The 17,730-nt window shown below is 39.4% G+C and overlaps 2 protein-coding genes across 7 annotated transcripts in view; one reads left to right on the forward strand and one right to left on the reverse strand.

Moving 5' to 3' along the window:
• Lcor (ligand dependent nuclear receptor corepressor) overlaps positions 1–17,730 on the reverse strand; it is a 101,271-nt gene that overhangs the window by 65,289 nt on the left and 18,252 nt on the right. The window lies entirely within an intron of this gene.
• On the forward strand, positions 12,528–13,026 carry LOC147000129 (large ribosomal subunit protein eL27). The gene has a single exon (XM_085834045.1). The coding sequence runs from the start codon at positions 12,558–12,560 to the stop codon at positions 12,966–12,968; it is 411 nt and encodes a 136-aa protein (XP_085690171.1). The 5' UTR covers positions 12,528–12,557; the 3' UTR covers positions 12,969–13,026.

The raw sequence follows: 17,730 nt of genomic DNA on the forward strand, positions 1-17,730 counted from the left end.
ATGTTCACTGTGGTTCTATTCCCAATAAAGGAAAAAAATGGAATCAGTCTAGCTATCCAGCCACTAATAAATGGATAAAATGTAGCCCAAGAAAAAAATTTTTACCTGCAAAGTAAAATGAAACTGTGAAACTTGTAGGATGAATCTACAGATTAAGTGAGTTAGTCCAGGTTCAGAAAGGCAAAAGGTCCATTTTTTTCTCATACACAGGTCCTAGTTAATGAGCACACACTGGAAGAGGTTATGAACCTAGAAAAGGGATGAAGAAGAGATAGGAAGGAACGAGGGAACGAGGGACGGAGGGAGGGAGGGAGGGAGGGAGGGAGGGAAGGAAGGAAGGAAGGAAGGAAGGAAGGATATCAAGAGAATACACAGAATGTGAAGAGAGACAAAGGGGAGGGTGACTGAGGGTGGAAGGATGAAAGACAGGTAGATAGGGAAGAACAATGGGAACAAATTATTATACAAAATGCTACAATAAAGCCTGTGACTTAGTGTGCTAATCTTAGAATTAAGAAAATAGGGGCAGTGCAGCTCCAGTGATGCACCCCACACCATCATGATGGTTAGCGAGGATGGGGCGGGCGGTGAAGGCAGAGCCCAAGATACTGAATCAGGAGAAGCTGTGACTGTCTCAGGGGTCACCATAACATTCTGTAGAGGGGGCTAGTTTTATATCCTACAATACAAAGCATACTAAATGGCAATTTGTGGAGTCTCAGTTGTGCATTTGTGTCTGGAATATTTTCAGTTATAACTAGCAGAACCATTTTGTGAGAAAGCCAGTCTTTGGTCCTTGCCGTGTCAGAACTGTGGTGTCTGTGGTCATGGCAGTCTGTTTTTCTAACAGTTGTTATAGTGTGGTGTGAAAGATGGCAATTCTGAGTATGTTCTGTGTGTGGCGTAATATTGTGAATTGGTGGAGCTGAGAATTATGAGCATTTTTGAGAGCTCTAAGGGAAACTTGAGTTTGAGGCTGGAAGATCACTGGAATAAGTTCAAAGAAAAACAATATGTAGCTCTTTATTAGTATACATGAACACAATGTGGCTCACCAGAGTCTGGGTAGTGAATACAATATATGGCTCTTTTTGGGTACATGTGATAAGAATTGGAATTTCTATGTACTCTGCTTCTCAATCAATAAAATCTGTTGTGAAAGAGTTAAAAAAATGGGGCTAAGAACACAGAGGGCCTAGCTCTGACTCCCAAAACCTACAAACATCTGTACCTCTAGTCCCAAGGGATCCAACACTCTCTTTTAGGCTCCACAGGCACCAGACAAGAAAGTAGTGCCTAGGCATATATGCAGGTAAAACTAAACACCATACACATAAATTTAAAAAAGTATTACCAAATTATTTTTTTAAAAAGAAATTTATATCATATTAATAAACTATTGGGACTGGAGAGCTGGCTCATCTGTTAAGAACACATATTCTTACAGAGGATCCTGGTTCCTAGCACCACATGGTAGCTCAAAACCACCTGTAATTCCAGTTCTAGGAGATCCATTCCTTTTTTTCTGACCTCCTCAGGCACCAGGCACACATGTGGTACTTAATACATACATGCAGATAAAATATCCATATATATAAAGTGAGATAATTATTTGAAAAATAAAATATATGCTTTGCCATTAAAATACTTAAAATTTGGTGGCCAGATGGCTCAACTGGTAAAGGGGCTTGCCACTAAGGATATTGCAACCTGAGTTCACACACAGTGTTTAAAACAAACAAAACCCTTAAAACCATAATCAAAGAGTCAAAATTAAGATTTCAGCTATCAAGTATATACTGACAACTCACCAATCTCACAATCTTGCTCTAGATCTTGTTTCTAATAGCCCACTGTACACTGTGTATCAAGATATCATAATTCAGTGGTTTTTAACCTAAGGGTTACGACTCCTGTGTGTGTATCAGATATCCTGTATATCAGTTATGTATATGATTCAAAACAGTAGCAAAATTACATTATGAAGTAGCAACGGAAATAATCTTATGGTTGGTGGTCACCATACCATGAGGAACTTTTTATTAAACGGTTGCAGCACTTCAAAAGGCTCAGTAGTCTACTACCTTTCCATTTTCTTCACTACCCACTCTTCCTTTCTTCCTTAGTATGAAAATGGCATCATGAAGGTCACTCAGGTTAGAAATGTCAGTCAAGGTTCAGTGGTGGCCTTTAATGCCTTTAATCCCAGCACTAGGTAGGTAGAGGTAGCTAGATCTCTGAATTCAGGAGCCTTTCTACAGAATGAGTTCCAGGACAGCCAGGGCTACACAGAGAAAGCCTGTCTTGAAAAAACAAAACAGACATTAAGAATTCTAATCATCTTATTTCAAATCCCCACTTTTTCAAGATGGTAAAAGTTACTTGCTAGCTGCATGCAACCCTTTAAACCCCATAGTTGAAGAAAATAAAGCTGCTCTCTGATGGCCATGTGTATGCCATTGCAGGCATAAGCCTGTACTAATACATACACATAATAAAAAAGATAATATTAATAAATAAAGAGTTCAAATTCATTTTCTCTTTCCCATCCCTGACTTCTGACTGTTACTATCCCTTTCCCTAACAACTATAATGCCATCCATAACAGCAGTTATCATTAACTCTTTAAAACATCCTCATCAGTGTTGATTCTGTTCTGTATGTAATGAATGTCTTAGGGTTTCTACTGTGTCTTAAAAATCACAACCAAAACCAACTTGGTGAAGAAAGGGGTTCATTTCACTTACACCTTCAAATCTGGTTCACCACTGAAGGAAGAATGGAACCTGGAGGCAGAAACTGAGGCAAAAGCCACTGAGGAACAGACTTGCTCTTCATGGCTTATCCAGCTGGCTGTTTTATACAATCTAGGACCAGTTGCCTAGGGCTGGCACTGCGATAGTGACGTGGGCACTCCACATCAACATTAATCAAGAGACTGCCCCACAGACTTGCCCACAGGCCAACCTGATGGGAGTACTTTCTCAACTGAGAGTGCTTTCTTCCAAATGGATATGTCAAATTGACATAAAACTTGCCAGCACAATAAACTACACTTTAAACTATTATTATTGGCATTTTATCCACAAGATTAAACAAAGAAAATGAAGCTTATTCACATCTTAGCATCAACCTGCCTAATTAAACTACAGTCCCTCAGGCAGGCGGTGGTGGCGTACGCCTTTAATCCCAGCACTTGGGAGGCAGAGGCAGGTGAATTTCTGAGTTCGAGGCCAGCCTGGTCTACAAAGTGAGCTGCAGGACAGCCAGGGCTACACAGAGAAACCCTGTCTCAAAAAACCAAAAAAAGCAAAAACAACCCTCCCCCCCCTACGGTCCCTCAATAAGCATTCAACAAATAAATGTATACATTAAATAAATACAAATATACCCATTCATTTAAATACCTAAATCCTTATATATGTTCTGAGTGGCTTAAGAAGTTTTACAATAAAACTTTACAATAACAATTCTATTTTGTGTATCTGGCATGAAGATTTGAAGTAATAGTAAACAGAACAGAAGGGGCAACTGATATCTGATGAAGAGAGATGCCTTTCTAGCCCAGGTGAACCTAGTCTCCCTATCTATAAAGCAAAACTAGAAATGAAAAGTTTTTTTTAAATAAAAAATAGAACTACTTTTTATACAGCTTACTACTATACATTTTATACAGTAAATGTGATCACAATAAACCTAAAAACAAACCAGGAAGAACATAGCTCAATAAAACAGTGTCATTAATACATTCAAAAGAAAAGGACTATATATTTAGCAGCTGAAACATTTTCAAAATAAATTTTATATAATTATATTTGTATGTTTACATATAGAGTCATGAATGAGAATCCTATGAATTAAGTGACCAAAGTATCAGATACTCAATAGCTAGGAGATAGGAATATCTTGAGAAATTCAAGTGCAGTCAAGTCATTTGTTCTGTTAATACTTGTTATATCTGACTTCAGTAATTATTCTTAGAAAGAAGCCATTTAAATGTAAATCTGAAGATGATTAAGGGTGAGTCAATTACACCGGGAGTTGACAATCTCTGGGTCTCAATCCCTTAGAGACCCTCAGTCATATAAGGTCAAGAAATGCATATGAATGCCATTTATATAGTAAAGTGTGCATGCATACATACATTAGCCCTTCCTCCCCTGCACACATTCATTCCCCCCTCCGTGTGTGTGTGTGTGTGTGTGTGTGTGTATGTGTGTGTGTGTGTATGTGTGTGTGTTTGTGTGTGTGTGTATGTGTGTGTGTGTGTATGATAATTTTTCTTAAAGGTACCAGAAGTATAAATTACAACATAACAGGTAGGCACAAGATAAAAAGGAGTCCTCATGCTTCGTGGGAAGTGATGGAGTTAACTAAAACAGAACTATGAGCTAATTATTTCCTTCATTTTAATGAAAATGGGAATCTGTGTGACTGAAAGTACAGAGGTAAATATTAAACTTTCACATTACTGGAAGAAAGAATGTTCACTTTCTGGTACTAACATGGCTGGCAGGAGCCTTATACTGCTAGAGGTTTCATTTAATGTTAGTATAACTCTAGGGTATTTCAAAACTATTCATATACTCAACTCCATATTATCTGTAAGGTAACTAAATACATTCTTAAATTCTATAGCTTAAATATTTGTAAATTACCTAAGACAGAATCTGAAAGTATATTAGAAAAAGTATATTTGGAGTATTTAACCAATAAAACAGGGGATTTGTATTTTATATTCTTCTTTTGTTCCCTGTAATTTAAAAAGCAACTAAATAAAACAGTAATTATACATCTGCATGACAGAGAAAAAGTATATAGAATTTTGGCAGGAAGGGGGCAGAATAGGAGACCTATGAACGGAGGGCTCCCCAAGGTCCCCTTATGTTTGGCACAGGAATCTGCACCAGCTTCCATCAGTTGCTGGATGAAGTCCCTCTGGTCTCTCTGATGATGATTATGCTAGGCTCCAGTCCCAGAACTGGACAAATCTGCAGACTGGACAAATTGCAGGTTGCAGGTTGAATGTTTTGTGGCTGGGTTGGTGTCCCAATCCTTCCACTTCAGGCCTTGCCTGGTTACAGAAGAGATGGCCAGTTCAGGTTCCCAGTACTAGGTGTCCTCTTTACTAGGAGTCTTTGCTAGGGTTATTCACAACTGACAGAATCAACTACCCAGACTCATAGGAACTCACTGAGTTCAGGGAGCCTATAAGGGTCTGACCTGGGTCCTCTGCATGTTATTGGGGTTCTTGTGAGACTCCTAACAGTGGGTGCAGGGGTTGTCTCTGACTCTTTTACCTACTTGTGGGACCCTATCCCTCCTGCTGGGTTGTCTTGCCCAGCCTTGATGTAATGGTTATGTACCTGATTTTATTATAGCTTATTATGCCATGTTTGATGTCCCTGAGAGGCCTGCTCTTGTCTAGGAGATGGGGAGTGGAGAGTTCTGAGGAAGAGGGGAGGGAGAGACTGCAGTTGGGATATATGAGAGAATAAAGATTTTTTAAATGAATAAATCTAGTTTGCTTGCTTGCTTGCTTGTTTGTTTGTTTGTTTTTAAAAAAGCTAGGTGTGGTAGTGCACACCTTTGATCCCAACAACTGGGAGACAAAGCAGGCAGATCTCTGTTCAGTTTGAGGACAGCCTGGTCCATACAGTGAGCTCCAGGCAAGTCAGGCCTACATAGAGAGACCTGTCCCACAAAGGAGGAAGGAGGAAGCATATAAGAAGGAAAATTTCACAAAACAGAAGGGAGAAGTGGCTCAATAAAAACAGCTGAGAACTTCAATGTCTCACTTCCAACTAAGCAAAAGAAACACAGGAACTTCACAGCATCACTATTAATCAACTGGACCTAGAGGAAAAGCAAGAAGTCACCAACCAAAACCAGCCAGATAGATATTCTTCTCAAGGGTTCAGGAACATTCTCCAAGACAGTATGTTAAGCCAAAACAAACAATTCAATAAATTTGAAAAAAGACGTATATATCATATAAAGTATCTTCTTCAATTATAAAGCAATCAAATTAAAGATTAACAGAAAAAAATTGACAAAAATAAAAATTAACACATTCTTAAGCAGCCAGTTAGTACAAGTAGCCACAAAAGAAAGTATGCAATGAAAACAAGAATGTAAAAAGAATACAGCATCAAAAGCAAATATATACTCAAAAGTCTTCAGACATTTGTATGTGTGGATATCTACATTTTTTAGAAAATACGTATTGAAAATTAATGTCCAAGAGTCCCCAATATCTTAACACAATTCATCTTTAAAACTTTTAAAAAAGTAAAAGAAAAAGAAACTCAATACTATTAACAGGCCCGAGACCTTAGCACGAATGACACCATGTTAGAAGCATCATTCTGACCTTGGAACCCAACAGATCAGGCCCCAGCATCTGCCAAAATTAGAACAAAGACATAATCCATCAAATACTAGTCCCTAGTTTCAGGATACAGGATTAAGTATTAGACGGATCTTCAAAAAGAACAGAAAACAGGTGGGTAAAATAGCTAGGAGGGGAAAACTGTTACAGTTAGAATCCAGTTTTAGAAAAGGAAATAGTCTCCACGGGACCAAGGCACCACTGTAGGGGATATTCGGGCAGGGAGGCAGAAGTGGATGGGGGAACTCCCTCATAGAAGCAGGGGGGATGGGGGATGGAATAGGGGGGTTGCAGAGGGGAAGGGGGATAACATTTAAAATGTAAATAAATAAAATAACCAATTTTTTAAAAAGAAAGAAAAGGAAATACAGAAAGAAAATACTATAGGAATGAATGGGAAAGTACATGGGATAAGGCTACAGAGTACAGCAATGAATGCCTTACAGTAAAGTGGACTTGAGCAATATAAACAACAGCCCTAACATCTAACTGAAGAGTGTAGAAACAGAAGCAAAACCATCATTAGACATAAATTCAAGAATAGAAATTAAATAAAAAGACTACTACTTCTTAAAAAAAAAAAGCCGGGTGTGGTGGCGCACGCCTTTAGTCCCAGCACTCAGGAGGCAGAGGCAGGCGGATTTCTAAGTTCGAGGCCAGCCTGGTCTACAAAGTGAGTGCCAGGACAGCCAGGGCTACACAGAGAACCCCTGTCTCAACCCCCCCCCCCCCCAAAAAAAAAGACTACTACTTGTGGAGTCAATTGCTGGCACAACTGTGTGGAGTCAAAAGAAGGAGTTCTTATATCCCCCCTTACCCAGGAGGTTATATATGCTGCTGTGTGGCAGAGTGGATAGCAGGAACCATTCGTTTCTTCAGCCTTAGAGACTGGGGTCTGGGATGAGCACTGTGACCTTTTTCCTCGTAGTCCACTGACATGCATTCCACCATGGCCTCTTTTGGTCCTGGATGTGAGGTGTATGAAGAATGGCACTTCCATAGTCACTTTAGTTGACAGGCCAACTGGATGCCCGCTGCAGAGGATTTCTAACTCAGCTTCAATTGTTAGTTTTCCTGTCTGCTTCCTAAGTTTAACTTTCCTAGGGACCTCTCCATTATTTAAAGACAGGGTATCTCTACATAGCTCCAGCTGTCCTGGAACTCACAGCTTAGCTTTGATTCTCTGCTTTCTTGCCTGCTTCCTAAGTTTAATTTTTCTAGGGACTACCAGATTGGTTTTTTGTTTGTTTGTTTGTTTGTTTGTAAAGACAAGGTCCCTTTATATAGCAAAATTACAGCTCTGAAGTAACAACAAAAATAATTTTATGGCTGGATGGTTACAAGATGAAGAACTGTATTAAAGGGCTGCAGCACTAGGAAGGTTGAGAACCACTGACTTAGGGTGATATACACCCAGCAAAGTTATCTGTCATAATAGAAGTAGAAATGCCTTTTTTTTTTTCAGGATAAAAATGAGCTTAAAAAATTAAGTCCATGAAGCTGACCCTATAGAAAATACTTTAAGGAACATTCAGACTGAAGAAAAAAAAAATCCATTTACCAGACTTGAGAAAAGCACAAACCCTGCTTAACGTACTTAAGCATGAGAAGGAGAAAAGCAGACACCAACTATGCACCCCAACGAAACAGCAGAAATCAATACATACCCTTCAATAACTGAATATTAATGATGTTAATTGCCCAATCTAAAGGTACAGTCTAATAGACTATATTTAAAAAGCAGGCTCCATCTGTTTTTGTCCCCATGAAACATACCTTATCACAGAAACCAGACTACCTTCCAAAAAAAATGGGTCCAGGGCTAAAGAGATGGCTCAGTGGTTAAGAGCACAGACTGCTCTTCCAGAGGTCCTGAGTTCAAATCCCAGCAACCACATGGTGGCTCTATAATGGGATTTGATGTCCTCTTCTGGTGTCTGAAGACAGCGACAATGTATTCACATACATAAAATAAATAATTTTTTTTTTAAAAAAGGGAAGGGAGGGAGGGAAGAGGAGGAGGGAGGAAGGAAGGAAACAGACCAGAAAACTAGCAAGGGTTGCTATTCTAATATCTAACAAAACAGACTTCAAACAAAGACTACTGAAAAAAGACAGTCACTTTGTTAATATTAAGGGAACAATCCATTAAGAAGACATTATAATTCTAAATTATGTCCTAAACACAGGTGTGTCCAATTTCATAAAACAAATACTACTAGATATAAAGTCTCAGATTAACCCCAACACAACAGCAGGAGGCAACTTCAAAACCTCATTTTCATTGACTAATGTCAACCCAACAAAAGAAACCAAGAAATGTCTGAATTAACTGACATCATAAATCAAATGGGAGTTCAGATCTACAGAGTATCACATCCAAAACTGCAGAATAAACATTTTTCTTATTAGTCAATGGAAAACAGATCATATATTAGGGCACAATACTTCTTAACTAATACAGAGAAACAGAAATAGTTCCCTGTATTCTATCTGCTTGTAACGGAATAAGACAACAAATCAACAGAAAGATTTTATATATATACATACACACACACAAGATATAATAAATGCAAAACTCAAAAAGATTACATAATATACTACTGAATAACGAATCAATCTGAAGAAATGAAGAAGGAAATAAAAAGACATTCCAAGTATCAAACAAAATGAAAATACAACATACCAAAACCTGTGGAATAAAATGAAAACAATGAAAGCTGTTCTAAGTCTATAGACAAAAACAAAGTTGGCTCTCTGCTCTCTTTCTAAGACACACACACACACATACTCTCATGAGGGAGGGAGGGAGGGAGGGAGGGAGGGAGGGAGGGAGGAGAGGTTTTGCAATTGGTTTCCACTGATGAAGTTATGTTTAGTTGCAAGTCACCATATGGGTGCTGGGAATCAAATCCAGATGTCTGTCTGCAATGCTCTTATCCTCTGAGCCATTTCTCCAGCCACCTAAAAGTCAGTTCTTTGTACAGATAAACATGGCAGACAAACTCTTAGCCAAATTAACTAAAAGAAAAAAAGACCCAAATTAATAAAAATTAAATATAAAAAGGAGGTATTATAGGGCTGGAGAAATGGCTCAGTGGTTAAGAGCACCAACTGCTCTTCCAGAGGTCCTGAGTTCAATTCCCAGTAACTACATGGTGGCTCACAACCATCAGTAATGGGATCTGATGCCCTCTTCTGGTGTGTCTGAAGACAGTCACAGTGTACTCATATACATAAAATAAATCTTTTTGAAAAAATGGAGGCATTATAACAGCAGTGAAATTCTGAAAAATCATTATGCCTATGTGAATATATTTGCACCACATGTGTACAAAGCCCCAGAGGTCAGAAGGAGTCAGATTCCAAGGGAATGGAGTTACTGGCATCTGTGAGCCATCTGATGTAAATAAATGCTGAGAACCAAACTTAGTCTCTATACGAGCAGTAAGTACTTTAACCACTAAGCCCAAAGCTACCTGATTTTTGACAAGAATGTCAAAAAATACAAATTAGAGAAAAGACACAAATCTTCAACAAATGGTGCTGGGGAAATGGGTATTTACATGTAAAAGAAATGAAAATAGAAAATTTCATGATTATTGGCTTATTTTCATGTTTCAATAAACATGAAAATAGAGCTTTCTTGATCTTCAAAACGCAACTACAGATGTATTGAGAACCTCAACATAAGAGCTGAAACTGCTAGAGGGAAGAGTAGGGAGCACTTCAAAACAGACACAGCAGGGCTGGAGAGATGAGTTCAATTCCCAGCAACTGCATGGGTGGCTCCCAACCATCTGTAATGGGATCACATGCCCTCTACTGGTGTGTCTGAAGACAGCTACAGTGTACTCACATACATTAAAGAAACATTTTTTTTTTAAAAAAAAAAGCTGGACATGGTGGTGCACACCTTTAATCTCTGGTAAACAGAGGCAAGTGGGTCAATGTTAGTTCAAGGCCTACTTAGCAAGTTGAATGTTAGTTCAAGTTCATAGCAAGTTGCCAGTCAGCTAAAGCTACACAACAGGACCTTACCTCAAAATAAAGAAATACAAGCATAGGCAAGCACTTTCCAAATATGACACTGAGGAAATAAGCCAATAATCAGCAAATGGACCTCAAAAACCAAAAGATTCTATACAACTAGAGAGACTGTCAATATAGTAAAGCAGCAGCCATCAGGATGGGAGAAACTCTTGCCAGCTACACATCTGACAGAGGATTAATGTCTAGAATATAAAAGAAACTCCAGAAACTGAACAGCAGGAAAACAACCCAATCAAAAACTGGGCTATGGACCAGAACAGAGAGTTCTCAAAAGAAATGCAAGTGAATAATAAACATTTTATAGTGTTTGACATCTGTAGCCATCAGGGGAAGTACAAATGAAAACTACTATGAGATTCTACTTCACCCTTGTCAGTACTGCCATCATTAAGAAACAAATGACAATAAACGCTGGGGAGAGCTTGTGGTAATGAGGACTCTCAACTCAGTGTTGGCTAAGGTGTAAATTGGTACAATCACTAGGAAATCACTGGTAGAAGTATCTCAAAAAGCTAAAATTATGGGGGCTGATGGGATGACAAAGCTAAAAGAGTGTTTTCTGGTCTTCCAGAAAACCAGAATTTGGTTCCCAAAACCCAATGTTGGGCAGTTCACAACCATCCACCTGTAATTCTAGTTTCAGGGGGTCTGACACCCTTCTGATCTCTGTGGGCACCCACACACATGGGGCATATACTCACAGACACATGAACACATGCATAAATAAAAATAAATCAAGATTGCTAAAGACATTAAATTGAGAGGGGGAGCATATTGAGGAAGGATGGAGGAAGGGTGTTAGAAGGGTGAGGATGTGATAAAATACATGTTCATTATATACACAGGTAACTATATTGCAGGGCCAGTACGATGGCTCGGTGAGTGAAGGAGCTTGCTGTTAAGTCTGATTCTGGAGCCCTCAGGGTAGAAAGAACTAATTTCCATGGATTGTCCTCTGAACTTCACATGCCCACAGCGGCACCTGACCCATACACACCCATTCACTCCATTGCCCACCTACACAAATAAATATAAAACGTTGTATTTTTCAAAAGTGAAACAATATTACCACATGATCCAGTATTCTACATTGAAGTATATACTCAAGAGAAAAACAACTGAAGCTTATACATGAATGTTCACAGAAATATTATTCCTATGTCAAAAGTAGAAACCCTCAAATGTCTATCAGATAAAAGATAACCCCACAATGTAATGTTATTCAGATATAAAAGTAATTGTTAAAGACGAAAAGTATCACCACTACCCACTCATATGTAAAAGCCATAGTTTTATTCTTGTTATATTTGGAGATGGAGACTCTAAAGGAGTAATGAAAATTAAGTCGTAAGGATGAGGCCCTATACCAAATAGAACTCAAGTCATCAGTAGAGATACCTGGTAAAGTGCACACATATGCCAACTTTGTTCTCTCTGCCATACAAAGAACATGTAATAAACAATGAGGAAATAGAGAGAGCCCCCAGCAGGAACTAACACTGCTGAGCTATAATCTTAGAAATGTGTGGAAATAAATACCTGTCCTTGAAACCACCCTGTCTTGGCTCTTTGGCTCCGGTAACCCAAGCTGCTTAAATCACACAGAGGAAGTGAAACACAACACAGCCTGGACAGCCTTTTTTTTTTTTTTGAGACAGGGTTTCTCTGTGTAGCCCTGGCTGTCCTGGAACTCACTTTGTAGACCAGGCTGGCCTCGAACTCAGAAATCCGCCTGCCTCTGCCTCCTGGGGGGCTGGGACTAAAGGCGTGCGCCACCACACCCGGCTCCTGGACAAACTTCTAACAACACTGTGCTTAAAACAAGGAAGCCAGACATGACAGACAGCATATCCTATCATCATTATCCCATTTATATATGTAACACCCAAAACAGGCAGATCCATAGACAAAAAGGATGCTTGTGGATGCCAGGAAATTAAAATGGTTGTGACTATAAAATAAGTATGTAGTATCTTCCAGGAATGAAAAAATACCTTGCAAGTAGACAGCGGTAGTAGTTGTGTATTACTGTGAATATACTAAAAGCCACTCGATTATTTCATTGAAAAGCATTCAATTGCTTTCTGCTGGGTGCGGGCTGCCTGCTGTCGAGATGGGCAAGTTCATGAAACCCGGGAAAGTGGTGCTGGTCCTGGCCGGACGCTACTCCGGACGCAAAGCCGTCATCGTGAAGAACATTGATGATGGCACCTCGGACCGCCCTTACAGCCATGCCCTGGTGGCTGGAATTGACCGCTATCCCCGGAAAGTGACAGCTGCCATGGGCAAGAAGAAGATCGCCAAGCGATCCAAGATCAAGTCCTTTGTGAAAGTTTATAACTACAACCACCTCATGCCCACAAGGTACTCTGTGGATATCCCCTTGGACAAGACTGTTGTCAACAAGGATGTGTTCAGGGACCCAGCTTTGAAACGCAAGGCCAGGCGGGAGGCCAAGGTCAAGTTTGAGGAGCGATACAAGACAGGGAAGAACAAATGGTTTTTCCAGAAGCTTCGCTTTTAGGTATATTTTTGTTTTGGTCATTAAAAATTTAAAAAAATATAAAAAAAAAAAAAGAAAAGCATTCAATTGGTGAATTCTACATTAATTTTCAAAGAATTGGGAGTAAATATGGATAGAACCAATTAATAATTTCAGGTAGTTACATATAGAATAATACTATCTTCACAACATTCTCAAAAAGACAACACTACAGTAATGAAGAACAGACCAGAAATTGTCAGAGGATTATTAAAAAAGAATACCGAGCCAGGCGTGGTGGCGCACGCCTTTAATCCCAGCACTCGGGAGGCAGAGGCAGGCGGATTTCTGAGTTCGAGGCCAGCCTGGTCTACAAAGTGAGCTCCAGGACAGCCAGAGCTATAAAGAGAAACCCTGTCTCGAAAAACCAAAAAAAAAAAAAAAAAAAAAAAAAAAGTCTTCTCATTCTCCGTATTATTCTCTAGGGAAACTGTTGGGTCCACACACCTCAACCTTCCCAGTACATTCGATTTTAACATTTTCTCTCTTTCTACATGAACGGAGAGAAAACTACCTCTCACAACATGGTGAATAACGGTGATGAACTCACCGTGGATCTGTGCCAATAGCCCTGGATCCCATTCCTTATCCCCAGATTCTTGCCCCGTTTTTCAAAGCATCAGCTAGTTTGCTAAAACTCAAGCAGATTCTCCCACTAAAATACCTTTCAATGCTGACACTCATGGTAAAAGTGAAAATCCTGAAAAGAGCCTACATACTTCAAGTTAGTCTGAAGTCACCAAACACCTTTGCTCTAACATGGTCCTCAAAAGGGTTTGTATTTTTGGGGCTCTTCAGATTAGAAATTCAGAACTCAGTCACTAAAAGTCTATGTAAATATTCCAAAATCTAAACACTTCTGATCTTAAGCATTTCTGTATACTTTTTACATGGTCTGCCTGCTGTTACATTTTTAAAAATAATTGTTATGTTTATTTTTATTAGATATTTTATTTACATTTCAAATGTAAAATTTCCTCATTTCCCCTCTGGAAACTCCCTATCCTCTCCCCACTCCCCCTGATAACCAACCCACACACTCCTGCTTGCTTGCCTTGGCATTCCTCTACACTGGGGTATAGAGCCTTCACAGGACCAACTGCTTTTACATTTTTAAACTTAAATTTGGGTTAAAAGTTTTAGATTAGAACATAGTTTAGGGCAGTGCTTTAGCCTATTTCACAAAATCAAAAAGCACATAATAGTTAGGTATGGAGGCACAGACCTATTTAACCTAGCAATAAAGAGAATGAGACAGGGAAGACCACAGGTTCAATGCCAGGCACCCTGCCACATCATCTCCAGCCCCTGCTTTGTAAGATGTTATTAAGAGAAGAAAAGTGAAGGAGTGGAGAGACTGGGTGGCTGAGGGCATATGCCATTCTTGCAGAGGTCACTTTCCAACCACCTATATATAACTCTGGCTCAAGGAAATTTCATTCCCTCTTCTGTCTTCATGGCTATCTATATTCAAACACATACATACATACACACACACACACACACAAAATTAAAAATAAAAATGTATCTTAAAAAAATTAACTGGAGCCTGAAGAGATGGCTCAATGGTTAAGAGCACTTGATGCTTTTGTAGGGGACCTGGGTTCAGTTCCCAGCAGCCAGTTCCTAGAGTTACAGGAAATCCAATACCTTTTCTGGCCTCCTTGAGCATCACACGTGTGATACCATACATAATGCAGATAATACAGCCATACACATAAACTAAATAGATCTCTAAAAAGTGTTATAATGATCACTGAACTTTATTGATCTGCTATCTGTTGCAATCATTTTCTTTAAATATCTGAACTTTTCCAGCTTAGACATCAGGGGCAGCCTTAAGATTGTTCCTCTGAAGCTTCAAATTAGCTAGCAAAACAAGCAGAGGTTTGTTTACCTTACAGCTTCAATTCCTTAATTAAAATTAAGATTATTGTGTTTACTGGACTTTTTTCTCTTTCTTTCTCAGTTGCGTATTCATTTCCTTGTCCATATGGGTTTTTTTTCCATATTTTTTTATTACGTATTTTCCTCAATTACATTTCCAATGCTATCCCAAAAGTCCCCCATACCCTCCCCCTCCCCCACTCCCCTACCCACCCATTCCCACTTTTTGGCCCTGGCGTTCCCCTGTACTGGGGCATATAAAGTTTGCGTGTCCAATGGGCCTCTCTTTCCAGTGATGGCCGACTAGGCCATCCTTTGATACATATGCAGCTAGAGTCAAGAGCTCCGGGGTACTGGTTAGTTCATAATGTTGTTGCAATATGTTTTTTTAAAGGATTTATTTATTTATTTTATGTAAGTACACTGTAGCTGTCTTCAGACACCCCAGAAGAAGACATCAGATCTCATTACAGATGGCTGTGAGCCACCATCTGGTTGCTGGGATTTGAACTCAGGACCTTTGGAAGAGCATTCAGTGCTCCTAGCCACTGAGCCATCTCTCCAGCCACATATGTTTTTAATAAACTATTAATACCTTTGCTTCCTGAAGTTTAAGAATTCATTTAATATACAGCAAAAAAAAAATGAGCATAGACTATACAAAGGTAGAAAAATGACAGCACAGGTCTACTTACAGAATTACAGCAGTTATGAAACCTGTCCAGGTCAGTGACAGATTTTAAATGTTGTATAAATGTTAGGGGCTATTATACTGATTACTTAGACATGCAGATAAATGAACTTAAACAACCAACAGTAAACTAAAATACTCCTGAAAGCTGAGATTATATCATGACGACCAAGAGGATCTAATGAAGAATTTCTAACACAATAATGGCAGTGTCAAAGATGAGACAGAACGAAATAGACAAGAACAACAAAGAATCTCTAATGATGATGTACACAAAGTGACATAAACTTTTTATAAAATTTGAGGATCTGCAAATACCTTGAAAGATCTCTTATACTGATCACTACTGAAAGATACCAAACTTAAAAAAAATTATTTTATTTTATGTGCAAGAGTGTTTTTCCTGCATGCATGCATGTATGTATGGTGCTCAAAGAAGTTAGAAGATAGAGATGGTTGTGAGCTACCATGTGAGTGCTGGAAATTGAACCTGGGTCCTCTAGAAGAGTAACAAGTGCTCTTAATAGCTGAACATACCCTTCAGCCCTCAAGATAACAAATTTCTAAGGATCTTAGAGCACATGAGCCGCATGTCTCTAGTAAATAGTCCTGGTCTTGCCAAGTACGGTGGTACACATCTTTAATCCCAGCACTTGGGGGGCAGGAGGCAGAGGCAAGTGGATTTCTATGACTTTGAGGCCAACCTGGTTTATATAGTGAGCTCCAGGCCAGCCAAAGCCACACAGTGAAACCTTGTCTCAACATACTCTCCTCCAAATATTCCTAATCTGCTTGTCATGCTCACATCCACTAAAGTATCTCAACAAAAGTCTCCCATAGGCAAAACACTCACACATAAAAGAATAAATCTTAAAAGAAAAATCACAATGATCTGAGGTTTTTTTTCAGAATTTTTTTCCTTACAAACTCTGATATTCTTAGAGGCTGAACACAGTATTGCTTGTAAACCAACATCTATCTAAAAGGTAACAATGTTTTCAATTTCCCTGCCTCTTAAATTTATACAAATTATGGCTTGCTTAAAAGTACTTTTAAATGCATTTCCATTTTTATTAAATCACTGCTGATCTTCTGTTTTGGTTTGGTTGGTTTTTTTTCTTTTTTTGGTTTTTCGAGACAGGGTTTCTCTGTATAGCCTTGGCTGTCCTGGAACTCACTCTGTAGACCGGGCTGGCCTCGAACTCAGAAATCCGCCTGCCTCTGCCTCCTGAGTGCTGGGATTAAAGACGTGAGCTACCACTGCCCGGCTACTGCTGATCGTTCCAGTCAGCTACCCACCATTCCTTTACATGCATCCCTGCTCTTCTGTTTCCTCTTCCAGGCTTATATCCAGACTGGTAACAGCAGTACTTACTTCTATATGTGGAACTGGAGGTGGGCCTGCTGTCATCTTATTCTATCCAATAATACATCTGTAGAAAACAAAAATAAAGCACAGTGCGGGATGTGGTGGTGCTTGCTATTAATCTCAGCACTTGGGAGCCAGAGGCAGATCTCTCCATTGTAATTCTTTTTTTTTTTTTTTTTTTAAAGATTTATTTATTTATTATATGTAAGTACACTGTAGCTGTCTTCAGACACTCCAGAGGAGGGCGCCAGATCTCGTTACGGATGGTTGTGAGCCACCATGTGGTTGCTGGGATTTGAACTCTGGACCTTCGGAAGAGCAGTCGGGTGCTCTTACCCACTGAGCCATCTCACCAGCCCCCATTGTAATTCTTAATGCTATTACTGTAAGAATATCTTCATCATAACTTATCAATCACGGTTTTATAGTAATTTCCTTTGGCCATTAGTAGCAATTTTCCTTCCTTTACAAAGAGTACTGCCAGGAGCTGGAGAGATGGCTCAGCAGTTAAGAGAACTGACTGCTCTTCCTAAAGTCCTGAGTTCAAATCCCAGCAACCATAGGGTAGCTCACAACCACCCGTAGTGAGATCTGACTCGCTCTTCTGGTGCGTCTGAAGACAGCTACAGTGTACTTATGTATAATAATAAATAAGTCTTTGGGTCAGAGCCACCAGGGACTGAGTGAGCAGAGTTAACCAGAGTGAGCAGGGCCTACTGGAGTGAGCAGAGGTCCTAAATTCAATTCCCAACAACAACATGAAGGCTCATAACCATCTGTACAGCTACAGAGTACTC

The sequence above is a fragment of the Mus caroli genome, unplaced genomic scaffold (assembly GCF_978045245.1).
Source record: "Mus caroli unplaced genomic scaffold, Mus_caroli_1 scaffold_20, whole genome shotgun sequence".
Classification (NCBI taxonomy): Eukaryota; Metazoa; Chordata; class Mammalia; order Rodentia; family Muridae; genus Mus; species Mus caroli.